Here is a 14,924-nt window from a genome sequence, read left to right as displayed (position 1 = left end):
GATTACCCTTCTCATTATTTAAGACTCATCAAACATCTACAGTATACTCAGCGTGAAATTAATTTGTTGTAAGATATGAGTTACCCTGGTAACCTGCATTACCAGTCTTATGAGATTTTCATTATATAGCTGAACCCAGCTAATCTGCATCCTTCTGAGGAGCGGTATAACAAAAGTAAAATGGGAGATTTGCTTCACAGATGTAAAATTCAAAATTTTCATAATCCTAAATAGAAACTTGTGTTAGTTGGCTTAAAGAGAGAGCATTTTCAAACTGGAATGTCAAGCAGGAGATGAAACAGCAAGAAGTAAGAGTAGCCAAATTATCGAAGTAAGAGGTACAGTTTATTACTTATAAGTAAAAATATCCCATTAGTAGGGAGAACAAAAACATAGGATGGGCTCATAAGACCTATGGAATAGAAACTTGGGGACTGACATTGAGATGGGAAGAAATTTTGTTAAGGGTTGATAACAGAATGCAAAGTGTCATGGTGAGGGTACAGTGGGAAGATTGTATTACAACTGATAAGGAACTGGTGATGTGTTACAATTGGTGGGAAAGGGAAAAAGTACTGAGATCTCAAAAATTGGTCAGGGGCACTGGTCTGCCCCTAGCATTCAGGAAGAACCCGTTGGACAGGTACAATGGACAGAAATGCGATCACAACAGACCAATTCGCCTCCTTTTTACCTTTGGGATGTTGCCCATAGGTCTTTGGACTCATTTTTCTTGGGTTCTGTGGTGGCTGCTCAACAGTCATGTAGATCACCCAGCTCTTGAGGACAAGTAGCATCTCGCCTGAGGTGTATGCTGCAAAGAGGTGGGTGTGTGGGACTGGCCTCCTACCTTCTCTTTTATACCCTTCTAAGGGATGGTTAGCAAACTGTCACGCGCTGGATGGGCATGCATGCAGGTGTTCTAGTTGACTGATTATCCTGTCTATAATCTAGCTCTTTTTGGATTCATAGATGCAACTCCTACCCTCTCTGTAGCAAGGGGTGAGAGGGACTGACAATGAACAGGCCTGTTGGTTATCTTCAGCATTATTGTCCCTGGCAGTAAGGATTCATCCAAGCCTGTCTTAGATTCAATGATGTTACCTTTCATTTATTCGAAGGCCCAGAAGCCTGGCAGTTGAACATCACGCATGTTCAACAGATCAGAGGCATGGGTCTCCTTCCTTTTCTCTTACATGACCAAGAAAGAGGGGCCCCAGGTGAAGCGAACTACCAGTCAGTTCAGAGATTTGCTCAGAATCCCCCCACCAGGGAGTAAATCTCCTTTATGTAAAGACCGAGGGTTTGTATATGTGTATGAACAAATAACAAATTTTTCAAGTAATTTGTATTTTTCCTAACATACAAACCAGGTCTTTACATAAATGGCCCACCTCTAGCCACCCCTCATTCTGCTTCCCGGGCCAAAAGGTAAAGTGAACTTGTGCCATCTGGATGGGAGGGATTCCTTCCTTTCCGTCAGAAGCCAACTACCAATATCCACCTTGTTTTAAGTTAAATGGCCAGCTCAAGCTCACGCTGAAAGTAAATTCCATATGTAAAGATCTCAAGTTTGTATTTTAGGAAAAATACAAATTATTTTAAAAATTTGTCATTTTATTATAGTAGGAGAACATGCTGTTTACACTGTTTCCCCATCTACATGGAATCTGTGACAAACTATCTTTACACAGGAGACCTTCAGAGATTTGGTCAGAATCCTCCCACCAAGGAGTAAGTTTCCCATGTGTAAAGACTGAGGATTTGTATATAGCCTATGTGTATTTTTCCTAACACACAAACCTGAGGTCTTTACATAAATGGCCCACCTCTAGCCACCCCTCATTCTGCTTCCTAGGCCAAAAGGTAAAGTGGAAGCGTACCATCTGGATGGGAGGATTCTACCCCTTCCGTCAGTAGCCAGCTACCAGTATCCACCTTGTTTTAAGTTAAACAGCCAACTCCAGCTAACACTGAAAGTAAATCCCACATGTAAAGACCTCAGGTTTGTATATTAGGAAAAATACAAATTACTTTCAAAATTTGTCATTTTGTTACAGGAGGAGAACTTCCTGTTTACACGGTTTCTCCATTTTCATGGCATTGTGACAAACCATCTTTACACAGGAGACCTGTAAGTTATTTATAAAATGGATTGCCTTATACTTCATTGACAATCATATCATACTGCTCAAAAGTAGTTTCCATATCATCAGAACATATGGCATTCAAAATTATTATGTACAGTATTAATATTGTTGTTTGATTAAATTTTTATATTCGGTACCTAGCTGACTAAAACCTCTGTCAACACATCAGTTTCAGAACAACAAAGGGGAAATCTAAAGCATTAACAGGTAACATTTTATTACAAATAATTAAATCTACAAAATTAATATTTTTGGGGTTGATTTTTTGGGTCTTTGTGGTTTCTTATAGTAATACAGTATATACATGTTACAGATATATAAGTCTTTAGGTAAATTATCACAGGAACTATATATAAAATAAGGCATCTTGCTGATTACTTAAACAAAGTTAGTCATTTGATACATGAACAACAATTCAGCACTTTACTGTCACATTAAGAATAATGTGAAACATGTTGCACTTTAAAATCATTACCCAAGTAGCACCATATACTGGATAGACATTCAGTTTCCTTATTTACAACAGTAGTTATGTGTTTTGCCATATGATGTACAGTAAGATATAATACATAGTGTATTATGACCATTGTATTTACACCCTTAATGTAGTGAAAAGGCAATTAGGAAAACCTGAAAAATGTTTATTGGAACTAATGCCTGCAACAAATGCACTGGAGAGATCTTTGTAATACAACACATACAAGTTGAGTGATTATTTCACTTACATTTGCCAAGTCCAATCAATATTACATGCAATAGTGAAGATACAGATGGCATGGCTTTCCAAACCAAGCTTAGTTACCACAAGGGAAGTGTATAAATGAATCTTTCAGTGTATGGCAAATCAGTGTTTTAGAAAAAAGAGGCAGTTTGAATGATTCAGAAAATACACCTAAAGGCAGAGAAATAACCTATCTTGTTCTGTAATGATACATCAGTCTTTTTAACAGTTTAAATGAATCATGAAATACAAAGGAGGGCAGAGATTTCTACATTCTGAATGTGAATGGTGTAATGTGGTTTGACCTATTTATATTGTTCTTATTTCTTGATTCATGGTCTGTAATGATTTTCTAGCAAGTGAATTTTGCACGTAGAAAACTTCATGCAATAGCTGAGGGTACCAGAGAACAAAGTGTAATTTTGAAACCACCTTCCCCTAGATCTGTAAGAAACTAGACCACATTACGGTAATGGGAGAGTTCACATGATCAGATGACAGAGCATGCTTATGATGATGGCTCACTTGTCTGATTTTTTGCATGTGTATAGTAAATCATCCAGTATACTAGTCTGGAGTTTATTTGAAACTGTGTAACCTGTGCTTTGTGGAACTGCAATATATGGCACCCTGTACAGTAGCTGTATTATATTTGAGAATGAAATGCCAGGTCTAAATCTGCACAGTTAATCCATATACAAATTGCTATGATGAATCCACAAAATTGGTCAAAGAACACGTTGCAGTGTCAATATGAAAATATATAGAGGGGTGTTAAATTTCCTCCTGCATTCAATAGCATCCTTACTGGAAGCCCCAAAATTTGATTACACAATAAACTGTTAAGAAAGTTAACAATCACAAAATAAAAAAACTGAGTTTTGCATGTTGACAATGGATCACACCTGTGAAAATACATGAAAAGTGAGTTATGTAAAAAGCAACCTCATGTATTTGGAGTTCTTATAATTTTTCTACACACTGCAGCTCATGTCACAAAGTCTATCAGTCTGAGGAAATACTAATCCTCTCTAAAGTGAATTTTAACCTTTCTAATGCTGACTTACTAAGTGTGCATAAATAATGTTGGGAATCAAATTCCCAGCATTTTTAGCTACAGATATTTAAATAATTTTTTTTAGTACAGTGTTTAAAACAACTTTACATTACTCTGCACTGCTATTATGTTTCTATTCTATTCTTAGTAAGTATAAAAGAAACTAATGTATAAAAATTTATGTGCACATTTCTGAGATGTCCATTAACACAGCGACACCTGCAGGTCAAGTTACAAATAATTCTTGGGTCAAGTCCCTAACCTTAATACATAGATCAGGTAATTACTTGACAGAATATGCTAATACCTCATATTATAATTTTTTGTATCACTTGAACACAATCCTCAACTTATGACTGGGTTGTGCTCCTGACCTTGAGAAATGAGTAATGGAATTGTATTATGCAAGTTTTTTATTCATGGATCTTTGTATTTCATTTGAAAATTTGTTTACTTGTATGATTGTAGTTCTTTTGTTGTGCATTTTCTTCTATTTTATTTGAAAAGTAGATGGATCTAGATTTTATATTTTTATTGGAAATTTGTTTAGTCATAAGTGCAAATGGCCGTAAGTTGAGAAGAATTGATCAAAGTCTGACAGTCTACACAAATTGAGGTACGAAAGTTTTCAAAATTCCAAACTCAAGAAAATGAGCTACGAGAATTTTAAAAAACTTAAAAATGAAGATTCTTGAGGGAAATACATATATTTTGAAGACATCATGGCATACATGATAACTGTGTATTTTACCAAGTTGTCATTGAGTTTGCAGTACTAAAGTACAAATCCACCTAAACTAAAGCCAAAATTAAGATGGAGACCAGTCTCACCCAACTTGTAGGAGCTAAATCAATCAGCTCAGCAGTCTGGCTAAAGTACTTAATAATAATGTAGCTGTTATACCTCTCTGAAATTTCTTTGGTAATAATTCATGATGCACATTAATTATTTTAAAATAAACTATAAATGCTTGTGATAATTTATAAGTGCCACATCACACAAGCTCATGCTGAATGACATGAAATACAGTGTTAAATAAATCCTTAACTGAACATAAAACCTGGTTTACATAGTAAAAAGTTGGCTCTGTATGTGAGACTTTACAACCATGGCCATAAAATCAAGCAACCTTTATCAGTTAAAGTGTAGATGTGAAAAACGGTTCCCTAGTACAAAGTTGGTAAGTTGCCCTGCAAACCATGAAGTAAAATTCTGTTCAATATTTAACAGTTGTAGTCTTTGCAGTTTCTGATTTTCAGTGTAACAAAAAAGTTATCAATGAATGCTTGCTATATTTTTCAAATCAAATGCTATTAAGATTGTTTATAAATGTAAGTTTAACACTAGATGATATTAGCAATATTCTCCCAAAACTGTTACTTCATAATTTCATGTTTCTTATTCAACTGTTTTTCCTTAAAATGCAAATAATTGTAGTTGTAATGTCACAGATAATACCTGAATATTACAGCAATATAGATTCACTGAACCATGACTTCTGAGTTCACATGAAATAAACAGCATGTGATAAAAGCTTTACACAAGATAAAACAAAGAAAACATTCTTTGAACAAAAATCCTGTAGCTAAAGATCTTAAATTTTTGGGATAATTTCCATATCTAATTACCATAAGCCTCATCTCAGTATATGTGCCAATAATTGTATGCAAACTTGGTCACTTTCAGATTAAAAAATGCGAAAAAGAAACCTGTATATAGTAAATCCTTTACACATCGAAAGTTCCCATGTGATTCTACAAGAAAACTAACAAAAAATCTTTCCATGTCTTGTCCTAGGTGATGTGAGAATTTATCTGTAAAGGCAGCATACTTCAGGGTTAATATCTGTCCACATTCCAAAGACTAATGTATTTAACATGAGATTAAAATTCGACACAGACACACCAATAAATATGGAACTTGTGTACTAAGTTCTGAATAATGCCAGCTGAAAAAATATCTTCCAAGCGCACACAAAAAATTTTATCCTTTCACATGATTTTTCTACATAAACTTTTATAGTTTGGTACTTTCTGTAGCACCCGTTTCACCTGGAATGTTGGTTTCTTCTGGTGTGCTCATTTCAGTACCACAAGTTCTTTGATTATCTGGCTCATCGTGATCATTGGTTTCACTTTCCTTGTTCTGGAGGTCAGATACTGAGGGATGTCTTGCTAAGTAGGCCTGAAACATTTAAGATATTTTCATATGTATACTGTAACCATACCAAGGGAAAAGGAATGATGCATTGTGTCCAAATATGCTTTGAATTTATTCACGTCAACTGAAAATTCTTTGATCCTTATTTGGAGTCCATTGCCATTTTACATCTTGATTAGTATTTGAACAATCTGAATGAAGGAGAAAAGCAATTAAATCCAGAGGCTATGAAGAGTAGAAGATAGCAACATACTTACAGAATGATGGTGTTGGCCATTAGTCTTGACCTGACTGAGAACAATAAAGCACCAGAAAAATGTGTTCATTGTGCACAGCCTAAAACTACTTGACCTAGCTGGACCCTCGGTATCTTTCTTGCTTTGTTGTTAGCATTAACTTTTGTAAATGTTTTCAAATTTAAGTTTATTTGTTAATTGTTTTACTGCAGCCTTAAGTCTGGGTGGTTTAGCTTAATCCAGTTTTGTATTAGGATGAGCCCTTGCCATAAAATGACTTGTAAGTGTGATAAGGTGTTGAAAGGGATAAGAGGACTGGTTTAGACCTCTAGAATCTTCCCAACTAATATATGGGCTAAAGCCTTAGGGTTTCATCAGCTTATATTTGCTTGATTCCAATTTGTAGTGTTGTGATAAACTATTTTAACAAATCAAGTGAGAACTGATGAAACTAGGCTAACATTTGGCATTTATAAAAATTTTAAGTAGGTTGTCATGCATGCCATACATGTCAGCAACTTATTGCACACATATCACAAACAAATAGAATAAAAATCAATGACTCGCTTAATGTTCTAACCAGTGCTTCACATGATTATCCAGCATTTGCCAAAGATTTGTTGTCCGCTTACAGCTGATGACTTGTTTTAAACCTGTTTGTGATATGTATGTGATATGATGCTGACTTGTGTATGTGACATGTTTTACTGTAGCATGGACATACCTTTAGATAAGTCGTCCAAGAACACTGATGTATAGCTTCACTATTTATATAATTTACAATGCAAGAAGATGCTTCCTCTTGTCAGAATTTTTCATATGGCTGGCCACTTAGACAACCACCAGCTTGATGAAGCCTGTATGATGTTTGTTAAAGTTTTGGGAAGTAGTGCCTTGCTTCTTCCAGTTTGCAAGACCTGTGCATACAGCCCTAATTCCAACTTAGTGATGACTACAAAGATTTCAAGGAATGGAAATCCATTAATTGTTATTACTAACATGTTAAGGAGGTCTTCATATCTAAAGACGAAAAAATTACAAGTAAAGGAAGGCAAAATTAAGTATGGAACTGATCCTCTTAATGCTACTAACAGATGATGGCACATTGGTTACTAGCCCTAAGGAAAAGGCTTAACTACTTCATCAGGCTTTTGAACCTAAGCAATCGGCTGAGGATGTCCCTCTCCCTGATATTTGTCATCCTGAACCTAGTTACAAAATTTTTATTTTGCTCTAGGGATGTTAAGAAAATTCTTGATAATCTTGATAGCTGGGGTGGAGAGGATCCTGCCAGTTTCTTCCCTTTGTTTTTTTAAAATGGTTTCTAGTGTGTTGTCTCCCAAGATTAGCAGATTCTATAGATTTTTAGGTCGACGTAGTAGCTTTGCAAATGAACGCAAGCTTAGCAATACAGTGCCTCTTCCAAACAGTGGCATATCTGCAGACTGCAGTCACTACAGGCCAATTTCTATTCTTTCTGTGCTCTCCAAAGTTGCAGAAAAAACTTATTTTCAAGCCATTATACAAAAATGTGGAATCTAAAGGACTGTTTGCTGAGAGTCAGCAGCACGTATATGAAGCAGTTAGGTACCTGCGATACTCTTTTAGATTTGATGACATTCGCAAGAGAAACTTGATAAGGGTTTTGAGTGTACAGTAATTTAAATATTTTTTAGTATTGCTTTCGATTTAGTAAATCTCACAAGGTACTGTACGTATTTATAAGTGTCAGAATCTTGGAGTGGGTGGATATGTTGTAGGTTTACTTCAAGATTTCCTTACAGGTAGGCAGAAGCGAGTTGCTGTTGATGGGACCTTTAGTGAACGAAGACCTATTGTGTCTGAAGTTCCACAGGTTAGTGTTCTTGGTCCACTGTTATTTTTAGTGCATACAAGAGATATGATTGTTGGCCTGGACAACAAGATTGTTCAGTATGCCAATGATACAACACTTGTGGGTGGAGTAAAGTCTCCACTTATGAGAAATGAAGCTGCCCTTAGTCTTAATCATGGCATGGGGTAGATTAGTGAATGTAGTGGGTAGGGTATGAGGCTGAACTCTTACAGATATTCCACCCCATCCTCCCCTTCAGGTGGCTGAGACTCTGTCGAATAAGTCGGAAGCTTTAACTAATCTTGGTACAACTTTTGACTTGCATCTTACTTTTGAGAAACATCAAATCAGAGTATCAACAAATGCTACACAAAAGTTAAGCACAGTATTGTACTTAAGGTCTCATATATTTATAACAGTGATAAAATCAGTGTAACCTGTTTTAGGTCATTTGTACTTCCTTTACTAGAATAATGTTCTCTGGTGTGGATGTCTACTACTGCCAGAGATTTATCTCTTTTAGACAGAGTGGTTTGTGGTGGCAGATTTCTGTTTCCTAATAGCACATAGACTTTACCATCAATGGATGGTCTCTTGTATTTTAACAATCCCTGATCCCCTTTTCCTGCCAAAAGCAACCAGATTTGCTGAACAGCAGCACAAATATGGAGTAAATATGCCTCGCTGTCAAACTCTCAGTTCCCGAGGTCCTTTATTTTTCACACCAATGGATTGTGGAAAAGCCTCCGTGAGGATGCTGTGCAATTGGAAATTCACAAGTCCAAGTGAAGATACAATGCATTACTACCATAAAAAACTTTCTTTTTATTTTAATAATTTACTAACAGTTTTTATCTATTCATTTTAATTAATTTTTTTCTTTTTTAATAACTGATCCCTTCTTTCTGTATTTTCCATTACCTTCTGTTACTTCTTTCTAATGAACACCATATTCTTTGGAAGCTTGAATTTCAAGTCAGTGGTTCCTGTGGTCTTGTTCCATATGAATATGGTTCATGATCTGAACAGGAATAATAACCAATGATGATTAATCCATATTTTAACATGTCAAAAATGTGTCAAAATTATAAGAACAGTTGGTACCATTGAAAGGAAACCTATTACCTGTACAGTATTACTAATTTTGAGTACAGAAAATTCTGTTATACAGGTGATTCTTCTGGTATCCTGTAGTGGCAAACCACAGTGACAGAAGAGGGATGGGTTTAATTATTCAATAAAGGCAGATTTTTGCTGTACTGTATAACCATTTATTTTGTATTACTGCTCAAATTATCTAATTTTTTTTCAAGCCTATGTATTACCTACAATTAAGCTTTACCATCCAAACACCAAGTTGCATGACTGAAAAGTACCCGTACTTGACAGAATATTGAAATGGTGATAATTATTTTATAATCCTGTAATACTAGTAATCAGGTAATTATAGTCCCTCACAATTACACCAGTAAATAAAAGCAGATGCTATCATAAATGTCTGAACTGTAAACAACTCATATAACATACCCTTTTAGCAATCTCTCGGAGCTGTTCCGTTGCTGATCTTCCTGTCTGTTGAACTAAAGTGCTAAATCTTGAGGTTCCATTTTTCAAAAGGATGTGGGGTTCATCAAACTCCTATAAGCACAAAAAAAAAAAAGGGAAAATGACATAATCATCCAACTGACCTGAAGCCAATAGAACTGCAAATAACATTCAATGGACAATACAAGTTTATTCCATATGTTTCACATATGGTAAATTGCAATCTTTAGGAACTTTAAAACAGACTTGAAGACAGGACATATTCTGGATTGCTGAAGGCAAACCCTATGAGTTGGTTAAACTTCCTAATAATACTATTGTAATAGTACATGGACTGGTGGAAAGTACTGCATAACAGATCATTAGTGGAAATGAAAGTCTCATGGAGGACTAACCAGATTTCAATACAAAAAAGAGTAAATGAGATAAAATTCAACATACCTCAATTCTTCCAGCTTCAAGTACCATAACACGATCACTATCCATTATTGTGTGAAGACGATGTGCTATTGTAAGGACTGTGCAGTCTTCAAACTTTGTACGTATAGTTTGCTGAATAAGTGCATCTGTTCTGCATTAGGAAAAAAGCGTACAACAAATTTATGATAAGGGAACTGAAGTCACTTGGGAATAAATGCTGACTACAACTAAATGTTCAAGGAGTTTTTTTTTTACCTTCACTGTGTATGGAAAAACTAAAGGCATAAGGAAGCTCAGCTCTAATTTGACCTCATATAAATAATAAAACTATCAATTCAGACCAAATTTTTATATATTAAATAAAAAAATCAAACCTATCAATTTTTCATATTCACAGTTTTCAAAGCTCATGTTTCAAGCAACAGACCTCCAACTTTTATGCACACAACACTTTTCCAACCCTTGAATCATATCAAATAACATCACGGCTTAATCTTCTAAGTTTTTTTTAAAAAATGCTTTGAAAAAATATGACTTGGGCACAAGATCTCTTAGACTTTGGAGGATGGCAAACTGTTTCAGACTACAGCGTTTATCACTTTCTTGACAATACACTCCAAGTAGCCTTTAAAAGGATTCTGTCAGTATCTCAAAAAAAGGCAACTGAAATGCTTTCTTCACATTCACTTGCTCCTGCAAGATGTTCATGACCAATACTTCAACTTATGTGGTGAAGAATTCATTTTGTTTTGCCAGGCACTGGAGCTGAGGAAATATTCTTAAAGAGTAGTCAACATTGCAAAAGTAGCCTGAATCTCTTCTTCTGTCCCAGCAGAGTAACATCTTTTGTTTCAGCTTCCCCTGCTGCCCATTTTCCCCCTCCATTTCTCAAAAACCTTCGCTTTCAACTGCTGCTCTCTAGACATTTTTAAAAATTTTCTTCCATGTTCTTGTCATCAGGGTTCTTTTCTTGACCTGGCAATTTTCCATGGCAATTCCCTGCCCCCATCCAAATTATCCTACCATTCCAAATCTCTACAAAGAGATTTGGGTGTTCAAACTGATCACTGACCTCTTTACAGAACAAACATTCTTCAGTCAAGAGGTGTCAAGATCTTATGGAATGTTTGTTTTCAATGGAGAAGCTAGACCTCCAAGTAGGAATCACTTTCTTAATGAAATTTGTCTGAATTTTCAACATTTTCAGGCTAGTGAATTACAGAGTTTTAACAAAGCTGTAATCTACTGGATAAGAATAAACCCCTTGGGCCAGCCCTGGGAGAATAAATATTTTTGTTCACTGGTCTAGTTAAACTGTCATAAAAAACTCCAGATCTATCTCAATAGTTACTTACGTACCTTTATACAATAAAAACAGATATCTCTTACCCACAGTGGGTATGGAACTTGAATATATTTCAAGGCATTCCTGCACATAAAACCTGTCCCTAGAATTCCTCTTGTTCACCAATGTACTATTGATTGACTTGGAAGATCACTTTCAGATATGTGACAAAAATCTCTTGGTCAGCAGGTGCTGTTTAATCAGAGCTTAAAAGTTTACCAGAAAACATATAAGGCGCTTAGAGAAGCCAACCGGCATTTCCACCCATAGAATGTCTCCTCAAAGTACCTTCATACAGTCGGCCCTGGATTTATGACTGATTTGTATTCCCCCTTGATTATTTTAACATACTGCATTCTAAAGGGGAAACATGATTACAGTATTTCACATATTAACCAAAACTCATATAATCTAATTTGCCCTGAATATAATTCAGTTCCTTCTGTTCCAAATGGAATATAAAAAAACTCAAAGCTACAACAAAAGATTGGATTTCGAATACATACGAAATAATACCTACCTAGGATCAACATTAGCAGTGGCTTCATCTAAAACCAAAATCTTGTTGTGCCGAAGGATGGCTCTGGCCAAGCACACAAGTTGGCGCTGTCCAACACTCAAGTTCATCCCTCCTTCAGACATATTAGCTTCTAGACCACCATGTAAGTCTGATACTGCATCTTTTAACTGCACTTCTTCAAGAGATTTCCACAATTTTTCATCACAAAACTGATCAAATGGATCTAGATTTCTTCTCATAGTGCCTGAAAATAATGTTGGATCCTGCGGTATAATAGAAATATTCCCACGTACATCATGTAAACCAAGCTCCTGCACATTAACATCATCAATGAATATAATGCCACTTGGTTCAGTTAAGCGGAACAATGACGTTATCATGGATGACTTTCCAGCGCCAGTTCTTCCAACTATGCCAATCTGTAAGAAGTACAGTGTATGTGTAAATGTAATTATTCCTGTTTGAAAAGAAAAATATGAATGAAATATTCCTTGAGTAAAAATACTACCTGGATATTTCTTGAGTAAAAATACTACCTGGAAACCTTTATCATAAGTAAACCTCTTCATAAAGGCTAGAAATGGAAATACGAAATATTAAGAAAAAGTTTCTTGTACTAAAAACACATTTGCACACATAAACATATAATACAAAACTGTACTGTAAAAATCCATTAAAACAATGGTACAGTGCTACCATAAATTCTGCTCACATATTAAATGGTGCTGAAATTTTTTCTTCTATTACCATTAGCAGTTGTACTGCTAATGGTAGTCACTAAGGTACCTTCACTTGTCAGGAAAAACATTTTATAGTTTAACAGCATAAAACATGGAGGATAAAAATGAACATTCAATCTTTAAATGTTTAAGATAATTTGCATATTATGCTTTCTCAAGGGTATATTATATGCATAATCTGAAAATTTATTGCAACCCCAGATTACATACACAAAAAGACACAAATGGTACTTGCAAGTTTAGAATCAATTATTATTCAAGAAATGTGGAAAGTACTGTAAGGTATAAACTTCTGGCTTTTCGTCTGTCTCACTCTCCAAAAACTGACCTTTTCTTTTCCTTTAATGCAGAAGTTCAAATTCTTTAGAACTGGTGGGTTGTCCTCCATATACTGTAAAGACACATCATCGAACACTATTTTGCCATTCTCAGGCCAAGTATCCCTTGGTTTTTTACCTGAAACAAACATTTCTTCAATTTAAGCTTTTACCTACAGTAATATATTTATGATAAGTTTTCATGAAATATATCCTTTAGTATTACAAAATAAAAATAATTCCATTATAGCTGAATTTTATGCATTATACTTTTCAAATCAGGAATAATGCCTCAAGACTAACTTTCATCGGTTTCAAGGGGAGCCTCTGGCTCTAATTTGGAATACTCCAGAACTCGCTCAACAGAAGTCATTTGATTTTCTACTTCAGCAGATTGTCTTACGCCCCACTGGAACATTCCTGACAACATCATAGCTGATGAAATTGCTAAGCCAATGTCACCACCCAGTGTGTCTGTATAAAAAAAAAAGAGGTAGGGGAGAATAATTGAAGTTTTGTAGAATTAGAAATATCATAAACTGAGTTGCCAAATATGTATGAGGTTGTGTTCTAAGAATAATATTCACTTACATTTCCTCTGATGGATGGTAAGTAGCTCTCGGAAGCTAAAGAACTGCATTTTTATAACAACCACCTCAAAAATTCTATGCAAGAAGGGCCTCTTTTCTCCTGGATTTGTCAGAATGTGGTTGTTTGTATGCTTATAGCAATAAGAATAACAAAATGTGGTGATTGTTTTCAGCAAATATTGTCTCATTTGACCACAAAACATGAAAGTTTAAAACACTTGCCAAAGATGCATAAAATTTACTGAATAATGAATACAGATCATATTTAAATAAGATAAGCTTGTTTTCACTGAATACAAACTCCTTCATGGAAAAGTATGTAAAGAAAAGAAAATCCACTGTTGGGAACTTTATAACACTGTAATAAATTGTAAACAGTAACACAACTTTTTTGGTGAAATAATTAATCCAAGCTGGGACTTTATAGAAAATAATCTTATTGTTTACACAATATTTAAAAAAGCTGTCAGATTCAGGTCGTATATTTAGCAAAATGCCATAGCCCCCTCGATTTGGGACCACCTTGACCTGGTGAGGGGGCTCTTGAACCCATGAATCTGTTTCTGGGTTTGAGTCCAAGAGTCCCATATACTATTATATATTTCTTTGAATTAATTTTTGTGTAATTTTCTACTTCTGCTAGAATTTACTGGGCCTGATAAACAGGAAAAGATATCATAGCTGGGATTGGTTTTATATCCGAAGCTAAATAGTGGGAACTGTGGTAGGACCATCAGCTGCCTGATAATGTTTGGACCCGAGAGATATCAGGCGGAACTATTCTGTAGGGCTGGACCACGGATTCCAGGGGGGTCTGGTTCTGGGGATAGGACTCTCAGCATTCTATCCAGTTTGCCCATAACATGATTTGAGTGGGGATGATAGTATTCTCGTAATACCTTTGTCCTAGCAAGCAGGTTTGGCTTACACTTGTGCCATTATAATCATGTTCTGTGGGGTAGGGTAGGGATGCGGACATTTGGGAGTCTTCTGCTCACAAACAATATAGCAAGATGTCTGAAAACAGTTTGATAGCAGAAGCAGTGATGTCAATGACTGACACAAACCAAGGTACAAATACTGTACAGATAAAATAGCCTTGGTCACATGTGACTGTGACAAAAGGCACTGGATAATGTCTACCACTGTTCAAATTCCCCTACTAATGTCAGCCATACAGCTCCTGCACTATATCCAAGATATCAAAGTTCAAGCAGAATTTGGAAGCTTACCACTAGATTGTAAAATGCAATTTTTTGGAAATTTTGTTGTTCCCAGTAAATATCAT

General features: G+C 35.5%; 1 protein-coding gene across 9 annotated transcripts in view; it reads right to left on the bottom strand.

Annotated features, from left to right (window-relative positions):
- Nucleotides 1–2,350: 2,350 nt before the first annotated feature.
- Nucleotides 2,351–14,924, bottom strand: part of LOC136848092 (ATP-binding cassette sub-family C member 4-like) — a 179,253-nt gene continuing 166,679 nt past the window's right edge. For all 9 annotated transcript variants that reach the window (XM_067120278.1, XM_067120279.1, XM_067120277.1 and 6 more), the window contains 6 exons: nucleotides 13,350–13,520; nucleotides 13,058–13,185; nucleotides 11,990–12,408; nucleotides 10,146–10,275; nucleotides 9,687–9,797; nucleotides 2,351–6,113 (listed from right to left, as the gene is read on the bottom strand). In XM_067120278.1, the coding sequence (XP_066976379.1) occupies nucleotides 5,946–6,113; nucleotides 9,687–9,797; nucleotides 10,146–10,275; nucleotides 11,990–12,408; nucleotides 13,058–13,185; nucleotides 13,350–13,520 (1,127 nt within the window). In that variant the 3' untranslated portion in view covers nucleotides 2,351–5,945. The remainder of the gene's footprint in view (nucleotides 6,114–9,686; nucleotides 9,798–10,145; nucleotides 10,276–11,989; nucleotides 12,409–13,057; nucleotides 13,186–13,349; nucleotides 13,521–14,924) is intronic.

This window comes from Macrobrachium rosenbergii, chromosome 18 (genome assembly GCF_040412425.1).
Source record: "Macrobrachium rosenbergii isolate ZJJX-2024 chromosome 18, ASM4041242v1, whole genome shotgun sequence".
Classification (NCBI taxonomy): domain Eukaryota; kingdom Metazoa; phylum Arthropoda; class Malacostraca; order Decapoda; family Palaemonidae; genus Macrobrachium; species Macrobrachium rosenbergii.
Note: the sequence above shows the minus strand (reverse complement) of the source record. Positions and strands in the feature narration are given on the sequence as shown.